The sequence below is a fragment of the Cebus imitator genome, unplaced genomic scaffold, assembly GCF_001604975.1.
Source record: "Cebus imitator isolate Cc_AM_T3 unplaced genomic scaffold, Cebus_imitator-1.0 Scaffold98, whole genome shotgun sequence".
Lineage (NCBI taxonomy): Eukaryota > Metazoa > Chordata > Mammalia > Primates > Cebidae > Cebus > Cebus imitator.
In genome coordinates, this window is record NW_016107413.1 from 1281235 (window position 1) to 1306009 (window position 24775).

The 24775-nt window shown below is 35.1% G+C and overlaps 1 protein-coding gene across 1 annotated transcript in view; it reads left to right on the plus strand.

Moving 5' to 3' along the window:
• BCKDHB (branched chain keto acid dehydrogenase E1 subunit beta) overlaps positions 1-12802 on the plus strand; it is a 96164-nt gene extending 83362 nt beyond the window's left edge. Inside the window, exons 7-9 of the mRNA XM_017536418.2 lie at positions 7111-7208; positions 9269-9379; positions 12584-12802. Coding sequence (XP_017391907.1) covers positions 7111-7208; positions 9269-9379; positions 12584-12604 — 230 coding nt within the window. The 3' untranslated portion in view covers positions 12605-12802. The remainder of the gene's footprint in view (positions 1-7110; positions 7209-9268; positions 9380-12583) is intronic.
• Positions 12803-24775: the final 11973 nt, after the last annotated feature.

Sequence of the window (24775 nt, forward strand, 5' to 3'; positions counted from 1 at the left end):
TGTTCAGCAGGTCCCTACTCCCAACCTCTATCCTTAGTCAGTAAATGATCTGTTGTCTGTCACTGTAAATTAGTCTTTAAACGATTTTTTTTTAGAGACAGGATATTGCTCTATCACCCACGCTGGAGTGCAGTGGAGCAATCATAGCTCACTGAAGACTCAAACTCCTAGACTTAAAGAATTCTGGTGATGCAGGATTTTTTTTTTTTTTTTTTTGCCACTTTGCCAATTGACCTTGTAAATTTTACACTCTATGAACAGACTTTTTCCTTTATGTAGTTTCTTGCTATGGAAAATGCATTGGAAAATATTTGCCAAGGGAATTCAAATATATTAAACATGAAAGACAAACAATTGTCAGTAAAATTGGTGATAGGAGAACTTTTGCTATGCTATTAAATGCTGCATACTAGAGAGTACATTAAAAAAAAACCCTAAGGGTAATTGCAAAGACTGAATAAGTTGTGTTATAAATGTGGTCAAATTTTAATGTGTTGTATATTAAATATACTGATGCATATTATGAAAAATCAGTCTCATTAAAGCTTCTTTTTTTGTTCACATTAAACAAGAGGAAAATGTAATGAAGTTAATTTAAAAATGTTATGAGGAATATGAAGGTGCCTTATCATAGTGTTACTTGTGTCATTTATATTTGCCAACTTTTTTTTTGGGATAGAGCCTCGCTCTATTGCCCATGCTGGAGTGCAGTGGCACGATCTCAGCTCACTGAAACCTCCATCTCCCAGGTTCAAGTGATTCTCATGCCTCAGCCTCCTGAGTAGCTGGAATTATAGCTGTGTGCCACCACGCCTGGTTAATTTTTTTGTGTTTTTAGTAGATACGGGATTTTACAATAATTGCCCAGGCTGTTCTCAAACTCCTGATCTCAGGTGATCTGCCCATCTTGGCCTCCCAAAGTGCTGGCAGTATTTTGCCAACTCTTTTGAAAAGATATCTAATGTATCTCGTTTTGCAAAAGAAATGGAAATGTGAGATTTACCAGTTAATTAATTAATTATTGAAGAAAAGGATTTGACTGCATTTGAGTTTAAATGGGTCTAAGACTGTTTCAAGTTACTATTGCTGTTCATTTAGAAATAACAGGTGAGTTTTTTTATTTTTATTTTTCAGTATTAGTGATAATAAGAAAACATTACCCCCTGAAACAATAACAGTATAAAACATTTACAACCTTAAAATTGTGTGTTATATGTAAGAACATCTTGGTTTAAGAAGTCTCCTGGTTGGGTGCAATGGCTCATACCTATAATCCCCAGCACTTTGGGAGGCCAAGATGGGAGGATCACCTGAGGTCAGGAGTTCTCTTTTATTCTGGGGGAGACACTTCCTTTGCCATTTTTGTCTGTCATGGTCACCACATTTGGTCAGCTCTTTTGTAGACTGCTCCTCAAATTGGGTTTGTCTGATATTTCCTCATGATTAAACTCAGGTTCTGTCTTTTAGGCAAGAATATTATAGAATGATAGAGTGTCCATTTCAGTGCATCATCTGAGATGACATGGTGTTGTGCCCAGCTTACTTGTTTTCTTTCTTCTGTTATCAACATGCACTCCACTGCTAAGAATGCCAGCTCTTTGCCTTCGTGCATCTAATTATATTTATTCTTCAAGACTTACCTTTTTAAATGGTTTTCTCTATTTGCTGCACTTCATTTGATCTCTCACTTCCTTGCTTTCCTTTTGCCATTATACTCAGTAAAATCTTGACATCCTTATGGCTTGAGAGTCTGTATTATCATGTTGTAGGAGTCTTACCCACTGTCGCTCCCAGGAGACCTTCCTGCTTTATTTCCTTGCGACACTCAGACTTACTATACCAATTTATTTTTTCCAAACATGCTCTCGATAATCACTATGGGTTAAGTTGTACCAAAGTTTGGCACTTAATTATTCTTTTATTTATTGAAAGTTAATTTTATCTTCTAATTAGATGGTATCTTCTTGCCAGCATGGACAGTCCTACAGATTTTTTTTTTGGCATTACTTGGAGAGAGAAACACATATTTTTAATAGTATGTTGATTCAGTGTTTCTAATATAGATTGTTAATCCTTAGATTTTTCACTAATTTAAGGTGAAGAGGGGAGGAAAAAATTGGGTACAACCATGTTTAGGAAATGCTTTAAAAGTGATTACTAGAAGAAAGTGCACTTAGTTTTCTTGTTCTTATATTCTTTCTTATCTCTAGTATCAGTGCTAAAAGTAACTGTTGGTAAAGAAGTGAAAATTGTCAAAACAAGACTGTGATTAATAATCTCAAAGCCAAAAGGAGATTACAAATTCAGAAAATGACAGTTGTAATATGGAAATCCAGTATTAGTTTATAGTTGATTATCAATTTTATACAGAAAATGATACGTGATAAGAAAAACTCTTCCTAGGATGAAAATTTCTTTATAGTTTTAATGACTCTATCATTGAATTATTTCAAATTGTGATACTATTTTCTTCCTAAGAGCTTATTGATGTGTCCACATTCTATTCCAATAATGGTCCTAAGATTACAGGTAGGATACTGGGACACTAAAATAATAACAATATTTTGTCAGAGATGACCAAACTTGTTAGATGCAGAGACAAGGCCACAACTAGATTTCTGGTTGGGTAGATTTACTCCCCTCCTACCTTTCCCCATTAGACTGAATTTTTAGTAATCAAATAGGCTTTCTCAGGTATGGGGACTTGGAATATGCTGTTGTAATCAGACAGCATGAGCTAACATGTTTTAGAAATGTACTTGACTTCATTTTAAAAAGAGAACATTTATGATTTCTCACTATATCATAATGCAATATGAATAAAGTCCTTTCCAAGTTTCATGTTTGTGAGGAAACTGCAGATGAGTGACAGGGCAGAGAAATGAACCTATTATCTCTGTAATGGTAATAGTGTGCTTCACAGGGGAACTTGTGTCATTAAGAGTGAGTTATTTTCTTGCAGATGCTTTCTGCACAAGCTATTAATATATTAAATCAGAAGGAATTGGAAAGTGCTGTCTAGGGACTTAGGAATATAATTTATAAGTTTCAGTGTTCACCTTTACTTGAAACATCATGTAAATCTGTTTTTGTAGATGTATGCACAAGCATTAACATGGTTTCATGCATCAATTTCTTTGTACATATCTTTTCTTTCTATATGGAATGTCCTTTATCTTTCTTGTGTCAAGTCCCTCTGTCTCTAAGACCTGCAGCAGTTGTGTGCTCTGTGATGAAACCTTTTATCCCTGTAACCAACTTGTTGCTTCCCTTTGTATTCTCAGAGCAGTTGGTTCCCATTGCTATATTTTCATTTGTTGTCTGATAAATCTCTTTCCATCTTCATAACTCACAGTTGAGTGTGTGCTTCTCAATGGCAATTCAGTTTTCAATTCATATTCCAGCATCTTGCATGATGCCTGCATATATTGAGTATGCAGCAACTATTAAATGAAAAATGTATATTAAATATAGTATATATATATATTATTTACATACCTCGCCTCCTTCAAGCATGTGTTTAAGATGGACTATAAGCAATATAGCACATTAGAAGAAAACTGGAAGACAAAAAGAGGAGGATGGGAAATAGAATGGGGCCAAGGATGAACTAATTCACACGATGAATCTCTAAGTGAATGTGTAGTGTGAATGAGTGCGTTTGCATGTACAAGGAAGCGTATATGTGGAAACTTACAATATACATTTAAAAAAAATCTATCCTGTTTGATAATTGCATTTTTACAATTTTGGCTTTGAAACGATTTCTTGTTTTTCTAAGTTGTTCATTTTGTCACTATATATCTGGTGCTAAATGGTTTCTCTGAGGAATGCTTTATTAGTCCTAAGATTCTAATGTGATCAGCATGTGGTGAAATGGAGTGGTGTGAGTTAGTCCCACTTCTGTGAACACAGGAATCTGTAATATGACTGTTTATGGTGCTCTTTAGCTTCTGAAGATTTCGTGTTCTAACTTCTGTCACCTGCACTCTTTTAGAAAGCACATAGCTGTGGGGTAGGAATGCAAGAAAGCTAACTGGAAATAACAAACTTTTCCTGGAATAAATATGTTTTAAATTAAATTTAACTAAGAAGTACCTGTGAATTCTAGCTTGCTCTCCAGGTGACTTATTTGCCAAATTTAAATAAATTGACAGATTAAAATTAATTCTTATTCGCCTGTTCTCAAGATTACATTTAAGCAAATCTCAGAAGTTTTTTTTTTTTTTTTTGGTTGTTCTTAATATAATACTCTTCTTGAGTCTTATTCTCAGTATGATATTTTTAAAATAAAGAATGAAACTTTGTTTGCTTTGTTGTTCCTTAGCTAATTGTTAAAATAATTAGGCCTTATTATTTTGGGTAATTTATTTAAGACAATAGAGCAATTAGTTGCTTACTGGCAACCAGACAAAGGAAGTGGGGCAAGATGCCAACCCATTTCTTTTGGCCTACCAGCCCTTAGAGTTGTGTGTTCCAGGGATTTGCTAATCACCAGCTGGCAACTGATACACAAGGCGGGAAAGACAGGACTCTTGAATGGTGCCCACTTACAAGTAAGATGGAGTGTGTACTGGCTTTAAGCCTCATCCGTTGGCATTCAGATCTTGCTGCCAGGGGAAAGACTTGATGATGGCAAAGAGCCTATGTGCTATCTCTTTGGTGTGTTTGTCCGATGTCATCAGCATTGTTCTTGACCCTCACTTTGGTTTAGCAATTAAGACTTGCTAAGTAGAATATACTACTCCAGTGGTATATGTCTGTCTCCCTGTCTATTTGTCCACCTGCCTGTCCATTCATCTCTCCATTTGTCTGTCTGTCCGTCCATCCATCCATCCATCTATCCAGTGAATACTGGGTTTAAGCCATTAATGAATGGGCTGAGAATTAACCTCTGAAAGCATTGTTTATAGTTGAGGCTGGCAGTCTTTTTCTGTAAGGGAACAGGTAGTAAATATTTTAGGTTTGCAGACCATGTTGTCTCTGTTGGAACTAGTCAGCTCTGCTGTTGTAGGATGGAAACAGCTGCAGACACGGTGTAAATCAATGGCATGGTTATGAGCAAATGAAATACTGTTTATAAAAAATCAACTTGCAGCTATAGTTAGCCTACCCCTCATTTAGACAGTGGAAGTATCTGACTCAATATAGTTGGGGAGCTACACAAAAACTTTCAAAGAAGTGCTTTAATGCCTATAAGTTTTCTAATACTGTTTTATGTTCTAGGTTTTTAACTTAATTATTGTCTGTTTTGGGATTTACCTCAAAAAGTAATTTTATAGATTTTACTGTTTTCTTTTTTTATTTAAACATAGTAATCATTTAGAAGATATTCAGCTCTGACACTGGTTATAGAAATGTCACTGGATTGGAAATATACAAAAAAAAACAAGGAATAAATTCACTACTGTATCACCCATAAAGCATCATTACATTTAATGGTTTTTACTTATAAACATGATTTTAAAAACTACTTTGACATGGAAACATGGTCAAGATATATTGATGAGGTAAAAAATGCAGATTGTAGACGATTTCTGAACAGGATGTATGATGTGATTCTATTTGTGAAAAGAAAGAAAAAATGTTGATGGAGAAAATGAACAAAAGGAAACAAAAGTTTTTTGCAGTATTTCTGCTGATAGTATTTTCACATACGAATTCAAGAAGAGCTAGGCATGGTAGCTCATGCCTGTAATCCCAGCATTTTGGGAGGCTGAGGGTGGCAGGAGTTTGAGATCAGCCTGAGCAACATGGTGAAACCCCATCTTTACTAAAAATACAAAAATTAGCTGAGTGTGGTGGCACATACCTATACTTCCAGCTACTTGGAAGGCTGAGGCAAGAGAATCACCTGAACCCAGGGGTCAGAACTTGCAGTGAGCTTAGATCGTGCCACTGAACTCCAGCCTGGGCAACAGATGAGACTCTGTCTCAAAATAATATAATAATAATAGCCAGGCACGGTGACTCACGCCTGTAATCCTAGCACTTCGGGAGGCTGAGGCAGGTGGATCATCTGAGGTCAGTTCAAGACCAGCCTGGCCAACATGATGAAACCCCATCTCTACTAAAAATACAAAAATTAGCCTGGTGGTAGTGGTGTGTGCCTGTAATCCCACCTACTTGGGAGGCTGAGGCGGGATAATCATTTGAGCCTGGGAGGCAGAGGCTGCAGATTGTACCACTGTACCCCAGTCTGGGTTCACAGAGTAAGACCCTGTCTCAAAACAAACAAACAAACAAACAAACAAACAAACAAACAAAGAGGGCTTTTCAGCATAACTGGGTTATCAACTTCCTACTCAATTTTATTTTGAAATTCAGTTTATAATTTTCTCCTAGATTCAGCCAACTGTATATTGCATGTACTTGGTTGGGCAGAGAAGTCATAAAATGGTTTTCTCTCAGATACCAGTGGCTTCCTTTGGCTTGCTAGAGCTGATTCATTTTTTCTTTTTGAGGTCTGCAGTATTCAGTTTTGAAAATTAAGGTGTTGTTAGTGGCTATGATTGATGAAGTGTTCATAGATGTAAGGTGAAAAAATAGAATGTACTTTAAAAATTGGCGCTACTATTTTGTCTCCTATTTTTTGAATCCCCATAAATTTGCTACTTTTTAGAAAATTGATCTGAGAACGTAATTTGATTTAATAAAATTTTATCACCTGTATTAACAATTTTTAAGAACAATTTTAGAGTTACAGAAAAAGTATGAACATAGTACGAAGTTCTTAGATACCACACACACATAGTTTGTCTTATTAACATCTTACATTAGTAGAATATAATTATTATAGTTAATAAACCAATATCGATATGTTCTTAATTGACTAAGTTCATTCTTTATTAAGATTTCTTTTGTTTCTAAAGTTTATTTCTTTTGTTCCAAGATAGCTGATATATTTTATACATTTATATTGCATTTATTCATCTGTGTGGTAATGTCATAGAGCCATATCATAAGTGCTATTTCTATTTTAAGTAATATAAAATTTAGATAAACAATAAATAAAGCTTTGCTACAATGAGGTTCTTAAATTCTTTTATGCACAAGTGTTACCTCAGAAAAAAATAACGTTGTTTATTTTTTTTCCTGTTCTGTATTTAGTGGAACAGGTTCCTGTAGAATCGTACAACATCCCACTGTCCCAGGCTGAAGTCATACAGGAAGGGAGTGACGTTACGCTGGTTGCCTGGGGCACTCAGGTGAGTAGCATTGATTCCAACTGTTAAAACCTGTGTTGTGCTTGGAAGCTCTCATTTTAAATCCTGATACATGAAAAATGGAAAGCAATGTTTTCTGTATATCTCAGATTAAGTCTGGTGCTACTGATGCTCATTTCTTTTTTTCCCCAACTTTATTGAGGTATAATTGACTAAAATTATATATATTCAAGGTATATATGTGATGATTTGATATATGTATACTTTGTGAAATGATTACCATAATCAAATTAATTAATGCATCCATCAACACACATATTTACTATTGTGTGTGTGTGTGGTTGGGGGTGGTGGTTAGAACACTTCAGATCTATTATTTGCTCCAGTCACTGTGCTGTGTATTAGATCCTGAGAACCTCCTCATCTTATAACTGAAGGTCTGTAGTACTGATTTCTGAGTGAAGGTGAGGTGTATTTATATTAAACTGTGTAAGCATGTGGTGGTCATAAATATATTGCAACAGTGTGTTAAGTAAAAACACATTTCTTTTGAAGTATATTTATACCCACGTTACTTTTGCTGCAAATTACTTATAATCTTTTTCATCACATTTCCTGCCATCTCTCATGGTTACTTTGCTGGCCATGTGGACCCATCCTCTGATCCAGACTCAGAATTCTATATCTTTCTTTTTTTCCAGTGACCCTCTCCACTGATCCAGTTCATTTCCCCCCAGGCTTGTTGTCACATTGCTCTACCTCCCAACTTTCTCTCTGGCCATGAACTCCTATTTCTTCCACTTGTCTCTCTCCTTCTTTTAAAGATACGGTCAATTATTCTTTTTCTGTATAAAGGAAATCCTTATTTTAGGAACTTTAGGGCAACACAATATAAAGAAGATAATAAAAATAGATTTCAGTATCACAAGCTCCTGCTCTCCTCTCCTTTTGATTTTTGGCGTGGAGAGCTATGGTCCTCATGGTTTCTCTCCATCAGTGAGGTAACTGTGCTGCTTGGTGAGTTGTATTCCATTGACAGTGCCCTTGGAGGCTGTGGCAAACCTTTTTGCTGTCCTTCAGTCCACTTTTTAATCCACATCTCTGTTACTCTCAGCTCATGACCTTACTTCTCTTTTCAGTAGGGAAGTTAGGGTGTATTAGGTATTAACTCACATGGCTTGCTCTTCCTTTTGCTTTTAATTCTTTTCTTCTCTTTGTCTTTGAAGAAGAGGTGTCTGGTTTTCATAATGACCTCTGCAATATCTGTTTCAGACTGCATTCCATTTTATCTTCTCGAGGACTGTGATCTATTAGCTAGTCTCTCTCTCACTTTGCATCTTCAGTTTTCCATTTCTTGTTGCTCTTATTCAAAAAGTTCGTCTCTCTTCACTAAAGAATTCCTCTCACTGTAAATACCATTGCATCTCCTTCCTTTTAACACTGAACTTGAACAACTGTTTTCTATTGTCTATATTTAATTTCTTAACTTCATTATATTCTTGTACCTGTGAGTTCCATTCCCACTAATTTACTGTTTTTGTCAATGTTACTAATTTAGTTGTTTAAATTCAGCTCTTATTCCTGCTATGGTATGTGATACTGGCTGCCATCCCTGTAAAATCTTTTCAGCTTCTGGAATATACTGTCTCTTGGTTTTCTTTCTAGCTCTTTAATTGTTCTTTTTATCCCCTTTTTTTTCTTTCTTTCCCTTCCTCCCTCCCTTCCTCTCCTTTCTCCTTCCTCTCCTCTTGCTCCATTTTTTTCCTTAAATGTTGGCAATTTTTGCTCTTCTCCCTCTACATGCTTTCTACCTACTGGTGTGACTGTTTACCTTCTGTGTGCCATCGTTGTAATCAGTATCTCTGGTACTCACTTCTCTCTTTTTCTCTAAGCACCTCTTTCCATCTGTTTTCTAGATGTCTATACTTATTATTTTGGCAGAATATGAGATTCAACATATTTAAAACAAATTTATGAATTCTCCATGCAGATCAATTCCTGAAACTTTAAATACTATCTCTAATAGTGATGTCAGAATTCAGCTAGTTTTTCAGGCTGGAACCTTTGTAGTCATTCTCTGCATAATTTTCTCTTTGTTTCAGGTTCATGTAATTCGGGAGGTAGCTTCCATGGCAAAAGAAAAGCTTGGAGTGTCTTGTGAAATTATTGATCTTAGGACTATAATACCTTGGGATGTGGACACAGTTTGTAAGGTATGAATGTAGTGGTGATAGAATGTCATTTTTCTAAAACCTTTGGCCAAATATGTTGTATATTTGCAAATAATTCTTTTGAAATTGTGAGCTATATGAGCATTTTCAAGTGATCTAAAACTTTTGAATTTGCAACATGAAAGAAAGTTATATAAACAGCTTCATGCTCAAGGAAACAAATCACTGTAGAATTTTCTATTTTCCTCCAGTAGTTTTCTCTGTTTAAAATATTGCAAAACTGAGTCCGTGCAGTCACCTTGGGTTGAGTTGTGTGAGTCATGGAGCATATCAAGGATACCAATGCCACTTGTGTTTTTGGCTTCTTATTGGTTATGGTTCAGTAATCTAGGTTTAATTTACGTAAATGAAATGGTTTGGCTGAATTTTCATTTATCTCCAAAAGTAATGGTGATGGATTTTTTTTTTAAAAAATGACTCTGTATGTCGTCTTAATACTGTGGATTACAGTTTAAGACTTATGTGGAGATTCTGGCTGCTCTAATTTACAGTTTCTGTCTAAATAGTCTCATGACCTTTGGCCTGATTACATTGATCTTGTTGTTACTATTAAGATTTACAAAGCCAATTCCCTCTTAAGAATATAGTTTAGTTCTTATTTACCTGTTTATATCCAATATCTTTCATATCAATTTCAAGATAATTTAAGAAGTATATATTTTCATATTGATACAAAGAAGGTTAAGCACTTTTTTTGTAATAGTGTGATCAATTAAGGCTAACTAAATGTAATTGTAAATTATATGTACCTAGTCTTAAAAGATTAATTAGTACAGTAGATACATGTCTAACTGATACATGTACAATTACATATATAATTGTGAAAAATAATACATGTCATTGTCTAGGTAACAGTGACATGTATTATTTTTTCTTGATTTACTGCTATAGTCCTAAGACCTAGGCTATTTTATATTTACCACTTTTAAGAGCTTTGGCATTCTCATAGCTTTTGCAGGCTATTTCTTGGGTTAGTTAATGAAAATAATCTGCAGATACTACTGCTATAAAACAGGCTATTTCTTTGGTTAGTTATATGAAAATAATCTTCAGATACTACTGCTATAAAAGTATAGCCTGGGATTTTTTTAGGTGAAGAGTGTTTTAAAATTTAGTAGAAGATGTAAGATTTCTTATAGTAAATGTTTCTGAAGACTCACTTGACACCATCTAAACACTTGACATGCTTACAAATGGTTTCAACAATATCCTGAGCCCTTCTATTTGTAGTTGCTGTAATTAAGAGCACTATTTCAGATTGAGTTATCATAGCTACATAAAAATAATTTAATGCTTATTGTAGGCATTTTCAAATCAAGTCAGACACCAGGTTTTCTTTCAAATAGCCAAATGTTCCAAATTATAGTTAAACCAGAGTTGGCTTCTTGTTTGCAGCATGTATTCACTATTTATTCTGGGGTTTGCATTTTTAGTGTAGATGGTGCTTCTGTATGGGGATATGATATTTTCTCATGGCGCAGTGCGGGAGTGTTCATATATAGTCAGGGCAAGCACTTTTAGGACTTTATTTATGTGTGTATGTGTGTGTGTGTGTGTGTGTGTGTGTGTGTGTGTGTGTGTCTACACCTTAAACATTCAAAAAAGATTTGTAGCAGCTTATGGTAAAGCACAAGTATACAAAGAGAGGAGAGGTAGGAGAAGAAAAAAGGGAGAAATTGTCTATATTTACGTTGATATCAGTTTGCTTTTGCATCAGTGTATTGAATCTACTGGTTACATCTTTGTCTGATCCTAGAATGCAGATACATTTTCCTTAGGGCTCTATCCTACTGGGAAAGATGAAAGAGGAGACAGGCTATCTCTACTGAATGAGAAAGTGATGCATCAGACCTCTGACTTATTAGCGTCATTATTTTATTTTGTTTTGGGATGCTTTCATCATGTTATTTTTCCAGTTGATGACCCTCCAGTTGTGACAGTGAAAGCCAGCTTCTTGACTGCTTTGGGTCCAGTTGAGACTCTTTTCATTGCTGATGATATTACCTCTCCTATTTTCTTTTGATGTATCAAAAGAGGGAAAATTTTGATATTTAGCTTTTTCCTCTTAGGATTTAGAGATGACCAAATATTTATATTGAAAATGAGGATTTTTTTTAACCCCCAGAGTGAAGCTTTTTAAATTCATCTTGATGAATTCTATAGTAACCAAAATTTATGTTATAATCTCTTTTAATTAGTTGTGTTTTATCAGTTGTTTTGTCTTATGACTCATTATTTCCTCAGTTTTATTCATTACGTGTCAACTAAACCCCAGTATGTATCTTTTGGAGTGCCTAATTGAGAAAAGAAAGCATATTAAAGGCAAAAATGATGGTTGAACACATACATTAACACTCTGCACAGTAAAATGATTCTTGGACACTTGAGGAATTCATACTTCTTGCTTAATCCTTGATGCATGGTTTGGAAGTTATAAACCAAAATAAATACTTGTTCGGGAATGGAGAAAGCAGCAGAGTTTTTGAATGTTGCTCAAGGGAGTTACAAAATTAGAGACTTAAATGGGCCTAGAAACCACAGCTAGTTTTTCCACTCAATTCTGAACCCGATAGTAAAAAGCTGAGCTGGAGATTTCTGAAAAACACAGTAGAAAATTCTTGAGTTTGAGGTGCCTGAGAGATAGAGACCTACCCTGTCCCATGGGTGTGTGATGTGTGTGTGTGTGTGTGTGTGTGTGTGTGTGTGTGTGTGTGTGTAAGTGGAGTGGCTTAACAGAATCAGCTATGAGAGTTCAAAGCCCTGAAATGAGCGACAGATTGACACTGATGACCTATCGCTGCTTTTTAGTTGGTGACACTTGCTATTTGGTCTCAATCAGGTGTATAGAATCCAGGTGTATAGAACCCATGTTTTGTGGGGCTGTAGTGACAGAATTGAAATTTGAGGGGATTTAAACACATACTTGACCTTTCTGTCAAGATATTTACCAAATTCTAAAACTGTGAATGGTAAAAAGTAAGCAGAAAATATCTGGATAGTGAAGCTATCACTTGATAATGCAGCAACAAAGACCAATCATACTCTCAATTGAAAGCCATAGAGAGTTAGGTCTTATAATTAGAGTCAAAGCACATGTAGACCAGGTCATCTCAAACTCACAACACAGCCTCTACCCCTCTGAGTTTCTTAGTGAATTAATGTACCTTTACTCTATCTGCCCAGCAGAGCAAAGAGTCAATCCTCTAATTATCTGGAACTTCTATGAACCAGCATTCAATAAAAAAATTGCTAAGTAGATGAAGAGACAGGAATATTTGATCAATAGCAAAGAGGAAACAAACAAAAAAAGAAACAGCTGATCCAGCTATTGGAGTTAGTAGACAAGGACATCTTGATTGTTATGCTTAGGAATATAGAGAAAAGAAGGAACAAAAGAGGTAAGAGGATGGAGAATTACCCTAGAGAATTGGGGGTGTGTGTATGTGTACATGTATGTATATGGATCAATTAAACTCTGCGGAGCCATCAAAAAAATATATATCTGACAATAAGAACTCAATGGATGAGTTTATGACATATTAGACTCAGTAGATGATAGCAATAATGACCTGGAAGGGTAGCTAATAGAATATGTTCAAATTGAAGCACAAGTCAGAAAAGAGGATAAAGCACATTTGGGATCTGGTCAAAAGATCTGTTTTATATACGATTTAATTCCAGAAAAAGAAGAGAGAGAAAATCAATCAGCAACAATATCTAAAAGAATTTTTTGGGAAAGTTTCAGAACATCATTACACAAGCTTTGTTAACCTTTGAGAAGATTGTGTTAAAAGAAAACCACACCTACATACACAGTGGCATGACATCTTAAATTTCTGACTACGCTAGCCTAGAATTCTATACCTAGTGAAAATATCTTTTTTAAATGAAGATGAAATAAAAATAGTTAAGGCAAACAGAAATTGAGAGAATTATTGCTAGCCGGTCTCAGTAAAAGAAGGTACTGCAAGGGAGCTCCCTTCGGCAGAAGGAAAATGATCCTAAAAGAAAATACAGAGGAGAGCATAACCTGTAGCCCAATACTGATTGTCTGAAAAAGTTGTGATAATTTTCTGTGAAGTTTAAGTTAAATATATGGAATTGAAATGTAAGACAATAAACACAAAAGCCAGGGGTTTTACATAGAGTTAAAATATTCTGTTTTTCTAGGATTATTATGAAGTGTAATGTTCTGATTAGGTTATAATCAATGATACAAATTATAATTGCTAATGTAACAACTGAAATAACAATGAAAGAATGCATATCTAGCAAGTTAATAAGAGAACTATAAAGTAATAAAAATATTTAGTTAATCCAAAAGAAAGAAAAGTAGTAAGTATAAAAAAGTGGATGGATCAATAGATAACAGATAACAAGATGATATAAACCCAAATATAGAAGTAATTAAATACAAAAGGATTAAATAAACTTAGTAAAAGTCTAAGATCCTCAGACTTCATTAGAAAAAACAACTACTGACACCACACGTAGCTTAAAAAGGCATACTTTAAATATAAGGACATCAAAATGTTGAAAATAAAGGGATGGAAAAAGAAAGCTGGTGTAGATATACTAATTTCAAATGAAGCATTAAGGCAAAAAGGATTACTTGAATGAAGAGGGGCATTTCATAATGCCAGAGGGACCAGTCCACCATGAAGATATCTCATAATCCTATTTTGTCCTCAATAATATAGTTTTAAAATAAAAAAAGCAATAGACTAAACAAAGAAAACACAGAACTCAGAAGAGATATGAACACATTCATAGTTACAGCAGGAGATTTTAAGACATTCGTCTTAAATGTTGCTTAATCAAGCAGACAAAATATTGTTATGTGTATAGAAGATCTGAAGAAAACAATTTGTAAACTTGTCCTAATTGTGTACCAAGCTATTCCAGAAATCATTCTTTTTAATAGAATATGTAGCATTTGTCAAAATGGCCAAATGCTGGGCAATAAATACAACCTTAAAAAATTCCAAAAGCTTAGAATCATTTAGAGTATGTTCTGTAACAAAAGTGGATTTGGTTAGAAATCAAGAGAAAGAAAAGGACAACTGGAAAAGCCTCAACTTCCTACAAATTAAGTACTTTACTTCTTTTTCTTTTTTTTTTTTTTTGAGACAGAGTTTCACTCTTGTTACCCAGGCTGGAGTGCAATGGTGCGATCTTGGCTCACCGCAACCTCCACCTCCTGGGTTCAAGCAATTCCCCTGCCTCAGCCTCCCAAGTAGCTGGGACTACAGGCGCGCGCCACCATGCCCAGCTAATTTTTGTATTTTTAATAGAGGCAGGGTTTCACCATGTTGACCAGGATGGTCTCGATCTCTTGACCTCGTTATCCACCCACCTCGGCCTCCCAAAGTGCTGGAATTATAGGCGTGAGCCACTGCACCTGGCCCAAGTACTTTACTTCTAAATAATGGTAGATTACAAAAGAAACTAAAACAAAAATTAGAAAAGAGGCTGAACTGAATGTTAATAAAGATATAATATATCAAAAATTTCAAGGAGCAGCGTAAGCCATGCTCAGAGGAAACTTTATAGCTGTAAATACATAAATTTAGGAAATAATAAGAATTAAAAAAAATTTATGATCTGAATTTCCATCTCCAGAAAGAAAATCAAACCTAGAGAAAGTAGAAGAAATGAAATAATAAAGAGTAAAAATTACTGAAGTTGAATCTGTAGAATAGAGAAATTTAATAAAGTAAAAATTTAGATCTTTGAAGAGATTAATGTAATTGATAAACTTTTAACTAATGGAAAAAATAGAGCAGAAACAAATGACAAATATTTGTTTGTATGATGTAGAGCCCACAGACAGTGGTAATATAAAGGGGATGTTATGAATGATTTTATAAATAAGTTTTGAGTAAAGCTGACAATTTCCTGGAAAAATATAAATCATTCAACATTGATACAAGGGAAATTAGTAAATCTAAATAGTTGTGATCTATTAAAAAAATTAAATGTTATTAACTCCATACAAAGAAAACCCCAGGCCTAAATGGCTTTATTGGTGAATTATCTAAAATATAGTCCTTATGCACACCCTTACTGTGACATGGTAATTGCCCCATAAACTGCATACCTCGACCATACCTTGGCTTTCTGTTGAAACTGCCCTCTATAACCCTAATGTGACAGGCAAGCAGTCCAAACCTACACCATCTTGGCCCCCGGAACTTGTAATAAGTAACTAAGGTCTGTAATTTCCACCCTACCCAGACAATGTATAAACTAACGCTTATCTTGACTTCTGTAAACCACTTAATAACAATTGGAATGTCCAAAGTCCACTGGTCCTCGGAATGTTGGAAGCCCCTCGCCCTCACCCCCGCCCAAGAGGTGTTGTATGGGCATAAAAGGTCTTGACACCCTCCTTTCGGGGCCACGGGTTAGAGAGACTCCAGTCCTCCGTGGCCACCAGCAATAAAGACCCTGTAATTTGGTCTAGGCTTTGTCTCAGTGGTGATTTCATGCTCGCTTGGTTACAACATTACGGAGAGTGGAATCCAAGGGAAAACTTCCAAATTTTTTTTTATAAGGCCAGCATAATCTTAAACCTATTTAGGATAGTATAAGAAAGGAAAATTATAGACAACTTTTAAAATATATGTAGATCACGTAGGTAATGTTCATAAATATTCACAAAGCAGTTGATGCAATTCTTCATATTAACAGAAAACAGATAAGGAAAAACTCTGATTATCTTGATAATGCAAGAGAAGTATTTATTAAAATTCAGCATTTATTCATAATTAAAATTTCGTAGCAACCTAGAAATGGAAGTTAATTATCTTACTCTGATGAAAGGGTAGCTGCAAAATGCCTGCAGCAAAAATTATAATTTCGACAGCTTTCCTCTTGAGATTAGGACTATCTAGGAAAAAATTTAGTGATACTTACATCAGAACTTTGCACAGAAAATCACAAAATATTATTCAGGAAAATTAAAGACCCATAAACTAAAGCATATAGCGTGTTAGTCAATTGTAAGGCCAAGAAGAGCCAGAGCAATCTTGAAGAAGAACAAAATTGGAAGACTTAATTATTAAATGTTGAGATGTGTTATTAGGGCTGTAGTAATTATAATATTATATAGGTATAAAAATACACAGATAGACCAATGTAATAAAATAGGTGTCTAGAAACAGACGTGCTGGTTATCTGATTCAGGACAAAGGTGACTTTGAAATTTTGAGAGGAAAAGGTAGTTTTTTTCCAATGGAGGATGTTGATTCATTTAGGTACTATGAAAAATAATTGTATTAACTCTTACCACACAAACATCAATTTCAGCTGAGCTGCAGATCTAATTGTGAAAGAAAAAAAAATAACGCTCCTGGGAGAAAGCACAGGTGAATATGTTCATGTGATCTTCTGCACTAATGAAACACTAACATTAAGAAAAGGCTGATAACATTGTGCTTTATCACAATTAAGAAAATTTATTCATCAAAAGGGCACCAATAAGAGAGTAAATAGATAATCTACAGATTTGGGGAAACTCAAGGAAACTTACATCCAGAAATATCAAGTACTTTTACAATCAAAAAGAAAAGACAAATATCCAATAGAAATACGGGGAAAAGTCTTGAAAAGGTACACTAAATGTTGGCAAGAATGTGGAGCAGCAATTCAACTCTCATAGACTATTGTTGATAATATAAATTTGTACAACCATTTTGGAAAATTGTTTGGCAGTATCTATCTGAACCCTGTAAACTAGCAATTCCAATTCTTTATGTGTATATATGAAGAAATATACAAAAAAATAAACACAGAAATGTTCATGGGAAGATTATTTCTGCTAGCCCCACACTGTAAACTGACTACTCATCAACTAGAGAATGGAGCAATAAGAAGTAAATGTAATATTGTTCAGCAATGAGAATAAATGAACTAAAAATGTAATGGAATAATGTGTATTCATCTCACAAACACAAAGAAGCCAGACTCAAGTAAGTACATACTGAAAGATTTCATTTATATAAAGGTCGAAAATAGACAAAACTAATTGATGGTGTTAGAAGTCAGACTAGTGATAATCATGAGAGTGGTTAATACTTGGAGCAGTGCTAGGGGGTTGCTGGTGACAGTTTCTTGTTCTCAGTGCTGATTATTTAGGTTAAATTTTTGAAAATTTAGCAGAACACTCGGTGCACCTTTTTTTTGCATATATGTTGAACTTCAACAAAAAGTTTTTTAAAAAATAAAAAGAAGCTACATCTTCTGTTTAATTCATTTCCTTTCTTCACATTGTAGTAAGCCCTTGTATGGACTCAGGGAGAGCCTTGGTGTCCTTAGCCAGGAAGTTTCCTTTTATCATGCGGCTCTGTCCACACCCTTCCTTCAGTTTCTCTGGGCAACTCAGCTCAGTTGTCATGCTGATGTGAAACAGGAGCTCATAAGCAGGCTGTTCTCTCCTAAGCCTTCCCAGGAGTAAGAACAGTGGTTAAGGTTATGGGCTTTAATGGACTTTCCTGCTGACATACAGACCACATTTAAAATGAGTTAAAAAGGAGCGGTACTCTTAACAAAGCAGTGGCCAGGCTGAATAGCTTTTGAGGTGCTATCAAGCTTGAAAGGAAGATTTTTCTTAAATAAGGAGAAATTCAGAGAAGCTGCCTTCAAAAATAAGAACTTGTTTTTGGCAGGAGAATGAACGAAATGCTTTGAGAGAAACTCAGATTCTCCGGAATTATTGTCATTTAATCTAAAATCAACTGCATAACAGCAATGCAAAATAGAATTGAAGCACCGTCATTTACAAGGTCTAGGTGATTTTCACATCATTTGAGAAGAAAAAACGGACACAATTCTGACGTGTTTAAACTTCACCTGAAGATTAAATTATGGTAATTATTAAAATTTATAAGAATTTGCCTTTATAACATACAATCTTTTAAATTTCTCTTTTTTTTTGTTGTGTCCTGCCTCCCAGATTAAATTCCAAAGCATACCCTGCTGGCTTTGAGTACATATTATGTCCAAAATCTGACCACTGCTTGATCCTGCTCCAGACTGCTGGCATTTGTCACCTAGGTTTTGGCCATAGCTGCCTAACAAAGATGGTCAGAAGCCGTCTTGCACTTCTGACCATTACTTGCCATAGGCAGAGTTGATACTTTCAGTCCGAGCCATATCATAATATACCTTCTAGTCTCAAAAGGCTTCAGTGATTTCCCATTGAGAAAGAAGTCAAATTCCTTACCATGGCCTATAAGAATATAACTGATGCCATCTCATTCCACATCCCACTACCCTTTAGAAAACGTTTTTTCCCCAGATATCCCCTTTATTCACTCTGTTATTCTGTTAGACACTACTCAAACACCATTAAGGCCTTCCTTGACCAGCTTATTTGATATTGAATCCTACCAAGACTTCCTTTCATCTTTTTCTTCTTTCCTCTTCTCTGTAGTGATTAGCATGAGCTAAAATATTATGTAATCTTGTTATTTACATTGTTGATCTTCCAAGTCCTGTGACAGCAGAGATTTTTGTCTTTTGGTTCAAAAAGTCCCAGTACCTGCAACAATGCCTGTCATAGGATTAGTGCTCAATAAATACTTGCTGAAAAGTTACAAATATTAGCAAGAGAAAGTTTAACAATGCTATGAAAACTGTTACAATATTAAAATGTTTTCAATTTGGGCCTTTTTCTTATTCTTTGTGCTCATACAAAAGTTTAAAAAGTAACTTTAGAACAGTATTCTATGAATAAACACACTAGTTTATTCTAAATTGAAATATTTATTTAAAAGTTTTAAGTTTTACTTTGACCTTGCACTTCATTTTTCTTAATGGTTGTCTGTGTTTCATAATGGCATACAGAAATTATTTATTTGAATTCTCATTAGAATAGGACCAATTTCTCTACTTTGAAAGGCAAAGTGAAATTGACTGTACAGTAAACTTCAGCTATGCTTAATTTTCTAAGAAATGAGTTTTATGGATAATTACATTTTCTGAATAGATGGGAGTTACTATTTGTGAAGCAGCTTTTAAAACTGGATCTGCCCTGCTGAATTTCGTAGCCATCGCAGCCCCTGTGCACTGCTTTGGATAAGGGTTCTCTGTTCAAAAACACCCTGTTAAAAGATACTATCTCCCAGGCCTCCTGCCCCCTCACTCTTTGCCCAGAGTAATCTCCTACCTTTTAGAAGTTCTTGGGAAGTGTTTTTCTTTTCTTTTCTTTTTTAAAATTTTAACAAAATTAGGAAATGATAGAGAAAAGATCTTCATCTCTGTTCCCTCCACTTTTCTTTCCAGCTCTTTCTTCTGCTTTCCCTTTCCTTTCTCTTTTAAACATACGTTATGTAGCAGAAGATGAAGACGTGCCCATAGAAATGAATAGTTGTTCTTTGGGTACATATTGGGCATCTCTAGTCTCAAGATATTTTAGGGGTAGGCTATCACAGGCACAGGACAAGGCCCTAGGGGAAAGGAGCTGCAAGTAATTCCGCAGTGGAATGAGGGAGTGACTGTAGCTGGGAGAAAGGGCTCAGTGTCCTTAGATTTAGCATTCTTTCCTCCTATCCTTTCACTCCAGATATTTCCATTCTTGCTACAAAATACTTCATTGGGGGCACTGGATAACAACAAGATAGGCACTGTAAGGCTGGCAGGATGTATGGGAATGGAGAGGACTGAGGAGCAGAGGTCTTCAGCAAAAAGGAAAGGGGAAGGAGTCAAAACTTGGTAATTGGATGAAGGACCTACTTTGTTTAATCTTTGCATTTGCACCTGGGTGTTAATCACTAAGTTTTTGTGAATGGTGCAAAACATGTTCTGAAGACCCATAGATTAAATTAGAAATTTAATTCTAACTTGTTAACCTTTAATTTTTAAAAAATTTTCTTAGGGTCGATTTAGACTACCATAAATTTCATTTTTTATTAAGGCTGCTAACACTAGCAAGATAACATTTAGGGTCTGTATTTTGCACTGAATAGCTTTAACTTGGTTTTATGGAGAAGTTGAAGAATTTGTCTTAAGAGAATCTCCAATATTTACATATTATCAGTTAAAATATATATTTTAAAAATTGTTCACATGGACTTAAGTGGATAAATCAGGTAAATCAGTGACTCAATAGTGGCTATTTTGCTTCAGGCTATGTCTGTTTTGAGGAAGAAGAGGGGGACAGAGAGAAAGCTAATGAGAACAAGAATATTCTCAAACAGTTGCGGGATTGGGGTGGAAAGGGGAGCTAGTAACCACTTGTAACCACTAGAGGCCTCTCTTAGGCCAAGTTTTGTGGTTAATACCACTAGGTTTCCACAGCGGGGACTGGCTCTGCCACTGTAAGTTAAACCTATGTTATAGTTCTGAATAAATAGTATGACAGTAGTTTTATTCTAGGCCATTATTATAATGTAACCTAAATGTTTTAGCTTATATATCAGAATAACTTACGGTCTTTTGGATTGAAAACAATAAATTAAAAATCTTTTCTCACTTCTTTTTCTCTAAACCTTTAGTTAAAAATGTAATAAAAAACTATTGCTAGGTAAAATTATATGTCTTCTTGACTGTTCAAGGACATATGGGTTTAAAATTATTCTTGTTATATGCTGTGTTTAATTGTCGTAAGTAGTTTATGTTTTTGATGACAGACTAAGTAAAGTCATTTTGTCATGTTAAAAGTTGCGTGTATTTCTTTTATGCTTATAATAAGCCTATAATATAAAAAAAACTAAGAAATGATCGAAAAATCTTTTAGACTTAAATGCTTTTCATTAGAAGTAAGGAAAAACAGTCTCATTTTGAGTTTGCAATTCTTTTGGATATGGTTTGACCTTGCAGAGAGAACAGGTAGGGTGGTACCCTCCTCTCAGATGAGAATAGTTTGTTTTTCTGTTCCAAAACAGGATAGCTGACAATTTGAAAGTTGGTCCCTCTTGCCAAGTCATTCTTTCTGTAGGATTTTCTTTGTCATGATCACAACTAGTTAGTTGTTGTACTAATTGGAACAAGTTCTAGGCTATTGGATGCTGTATTGGGATGTGGCTACTACATTGATTGCCCTGACAGCCCTTGGCCACTTCCTGTAAGTCCCATGAGGACAGGGAATTTTGTGTATTTTGTTCATTGCTATATTCACCAGAATCTTGAAGAGTCTAGAATATATTAGATACTTAGTAATACTATTTGTTGAATGATCTAAAAAATAACATGTGGCATTTGGTTTTTCAGTGAAAGAAATTAAAGAAGGAACTGCCGAGTCCTCTAGAAGGAAAATACACTGAGAGTATCAGTCATGCCATGGGGTCTTTTTTTTTATTGCGATTTACATTTTAGGTACATTTTAAAGAAGACTAAAATAATAACTATAGGTTCCGACCTAATGTTGTATAATATATCCTAAATAGCAGGACTTAGTTGTTGGTAAATGATAAAGAAGTTAAAACTACATATGTTATGCATATTTCCTTTTGTATTCAAACAATTCTTCTAATTAGACATCAGAGTCATTATTTTATGTGGAAGAAAACTGAGGTTTGGGGAAGGTAGAGCAGCTTAATAGCCAGCAAGGTGCAGTGTTGGCTTTAACCCAGGTTACTGGATAATAAAGATTATCACTTGAGAGTTTTGCTGATCAAATGCTTCTAAATGTCAGCTTGCCACATATTTTATCACGTCAGGAATTTTCTTTCACATTTGCCCACCTTTATAATATAAAGATACATGTTTTATAGGTGGGCAAATGTGACTTGTATGCACCTTGTAAATCACACTGCTGTATTTTCTTTAATTTAGCATTATTTTTTTTTCCTTCCACATGGAATTGGAGAAAGCAAGATTAAATTATGTAATTATATTTTTCCATTTTACATCCCACTTAATGTGTTTTTGGTGTCCCCTTATACACTTAAATCATTTGAGTTTGACTCAAGATTTTCATTTTGTTTAAACTATATGCTTTCGCTGTTATGAATAGCAGTGAAAAGAAAGAAATCCATTACCTCATTTCATGATGAATAAAGATTATAGGTACATTGTATTCTTAGTTTAACATTTTAGGTGTAATGTAAGAAATCTAAATGTGTCGACTTTCTCTTATTTGATGACCATTTAACTCTCTCCCATTAAACTGGTACTTTTATTTAAAAATTGTAGTATTTATTCTGTAATCGACAAGAATTTCTTTTTCTATTTTAACATCCTGACTTTGCAGTGCCAAGCTGTGATAATTGAACCTAAAAATTTATGGAAACTGTGATGTACAAAGATTTAACAAAAGGTTTAACCTTTCTAGTTTATCTATTTTAAAACTGGGGCCAGGCATGGTGGCTCACTCCTATAATCTCAGTACTTTGGGAGCCTGAGGCAGATGGGTCATCTGAGTCAGGAGTTCGAGACCAGCCTGACCAACATGGTGAAACTTTGCTTCTACTAAAAATACAAAAGTAGCCGGGTGTGGTGGTGGGTGCCTATAATCCAGGTACTTGGGAGGCTGAGGAAGGAGAATCATTTGAACCTAGGAGGCAGAGGTTGCAGTGAGTTGAGATTGTGCCATCATACTCCAGCCTGGACAACAAGAGTGAAACTCCGTCTCAAAAAAACAAAACAAAACCCAACCCCCCTCTTCCCCCCAAAAAAGCTGAGACTACCCTTATTGGCACGAATAGTCAATCTTTCCAAACACATATACTCATTGTGCTTTTATTTTTTTCTTCCAGGAACTTGGTTTGTTTATTTACTTGTTTATATTTTCTTTTATGTGTTTAATTAAGTTACATAGTTTCTTACATAACTATTTCACATCTCAATTTTATTTTTTAATATTCTATCTACTTGATATTGTGATCGTATCAATACAGTTTTTTCTGTATTTCCCTTCTCTTTTTCTGAGTGTGGCAGAAGAGATTTAAAAATTCAAGTAATCCATTAAAATAGTGCTAAAACACACAGTGTGGTGGAGCTTGTAATGCAAAGTATCATCCTCCCTCCCCATCCCTACTCCCTAAACACAGCCACTTTTAACCATTTCTGTATTTTATTCTTCTGAAGGCTGCTTCCATATCTCTAGCAAAACACTGCACAGATATATCTGCTATAATGCACTATGTACATTTCTGCAGAGTAAATTGGATTCTCCAGGCATGTTCACTAAAAATAACAGGGTTTATGGAAAATAAAAGTACGTGGAGCAAACCACTTAAACCAGGTTGGTAACTAGAGCGAGAAGGGGTTTTTAACCAGAATCAGGAAGGAGTGAGCTTGTTGAGTTATGGAGTTCAGGGCAAATGCATCAAAGTTGGGGAGAAACATGTAATAAACACTTCTAAATCAGAGCAGATGGGCCAGTCTGAGCCAAGAGACATAGTGTATGGTACTATATTTCTCTGAGGCTTGAGTCAGCACTGTGGCTCTGCTTTGCATTTTGCTTTGTTCCTAAGTGGCATAAAACAATGTGCTGGGGCAGATTGTACATATGCCAACACGACTGGATTGGTTGTCGCCACTTCTGACTGGAAACACACTTCACACTTGTGCCAGGAAAATGGACTTCTCCTTGCTCAGTCTGTTCTCTCATGTGTGTCTTTGCAGGGTTAGGTTTGATCGGTGGAGCCTGGGTCACGTCTTTATCTTGGCTATGACAGAGGGTGGTAAACAGTTTTTTTACATTCTATTTTGGGAAAGTGGAATTCATAATTAGGAGAATATCGAAATGTGGAGAATATGTTAAAAACTGTTATTCAGGAATCAGGGGTCCACCACATGCAGTCATGCACACACATGCATATATGTGTTTACACTCACATGTGTGTGTATCAATGTCCATAACTTTTGATTTATAAATTTTAACATAATTTATTTACCACTATGACACATAACAATTTGGTGGGCTTGCATTCCCGGCTGTCTTCATTTTAGCATTTCCTCAGTTTTGAGTTATAATATTACCTATAATTTATTTTTTCTGCTGATTACCTCTTGATTTTATTTATTTCAGTCTCTGTATCTTATTCCATTACATTTTCTCAGAATCTCTTGACCTCTCACTATGTAAGAAGATGATGCTAATGCCCTCCACTCCTATATCCACCACTCTTGCCTCCCTTCCAGTTCCCATTTTCTGTCAGCTGGTTATTTTACATTGCCAAGACTGATAACATTACATTCTGTTTTATAACAGAAATGAAATAATTAAACTTTCCAACTTTTGTCTCTAAGTTGATTTTAAAAGTTGAAAAGCAGTATACACCGTTAGTATTATGATAACAAATATTTTTTATCACTGATGGGGGTAAGATTTTATTTTTTTTCACTTGAGCTTTGTCTTTGGGACCTTACAAGGAGATTCTCTTGGCATCTAGGTCAAATGGTTTGCCTTTTTTTTTTTTTTTTTTTTTT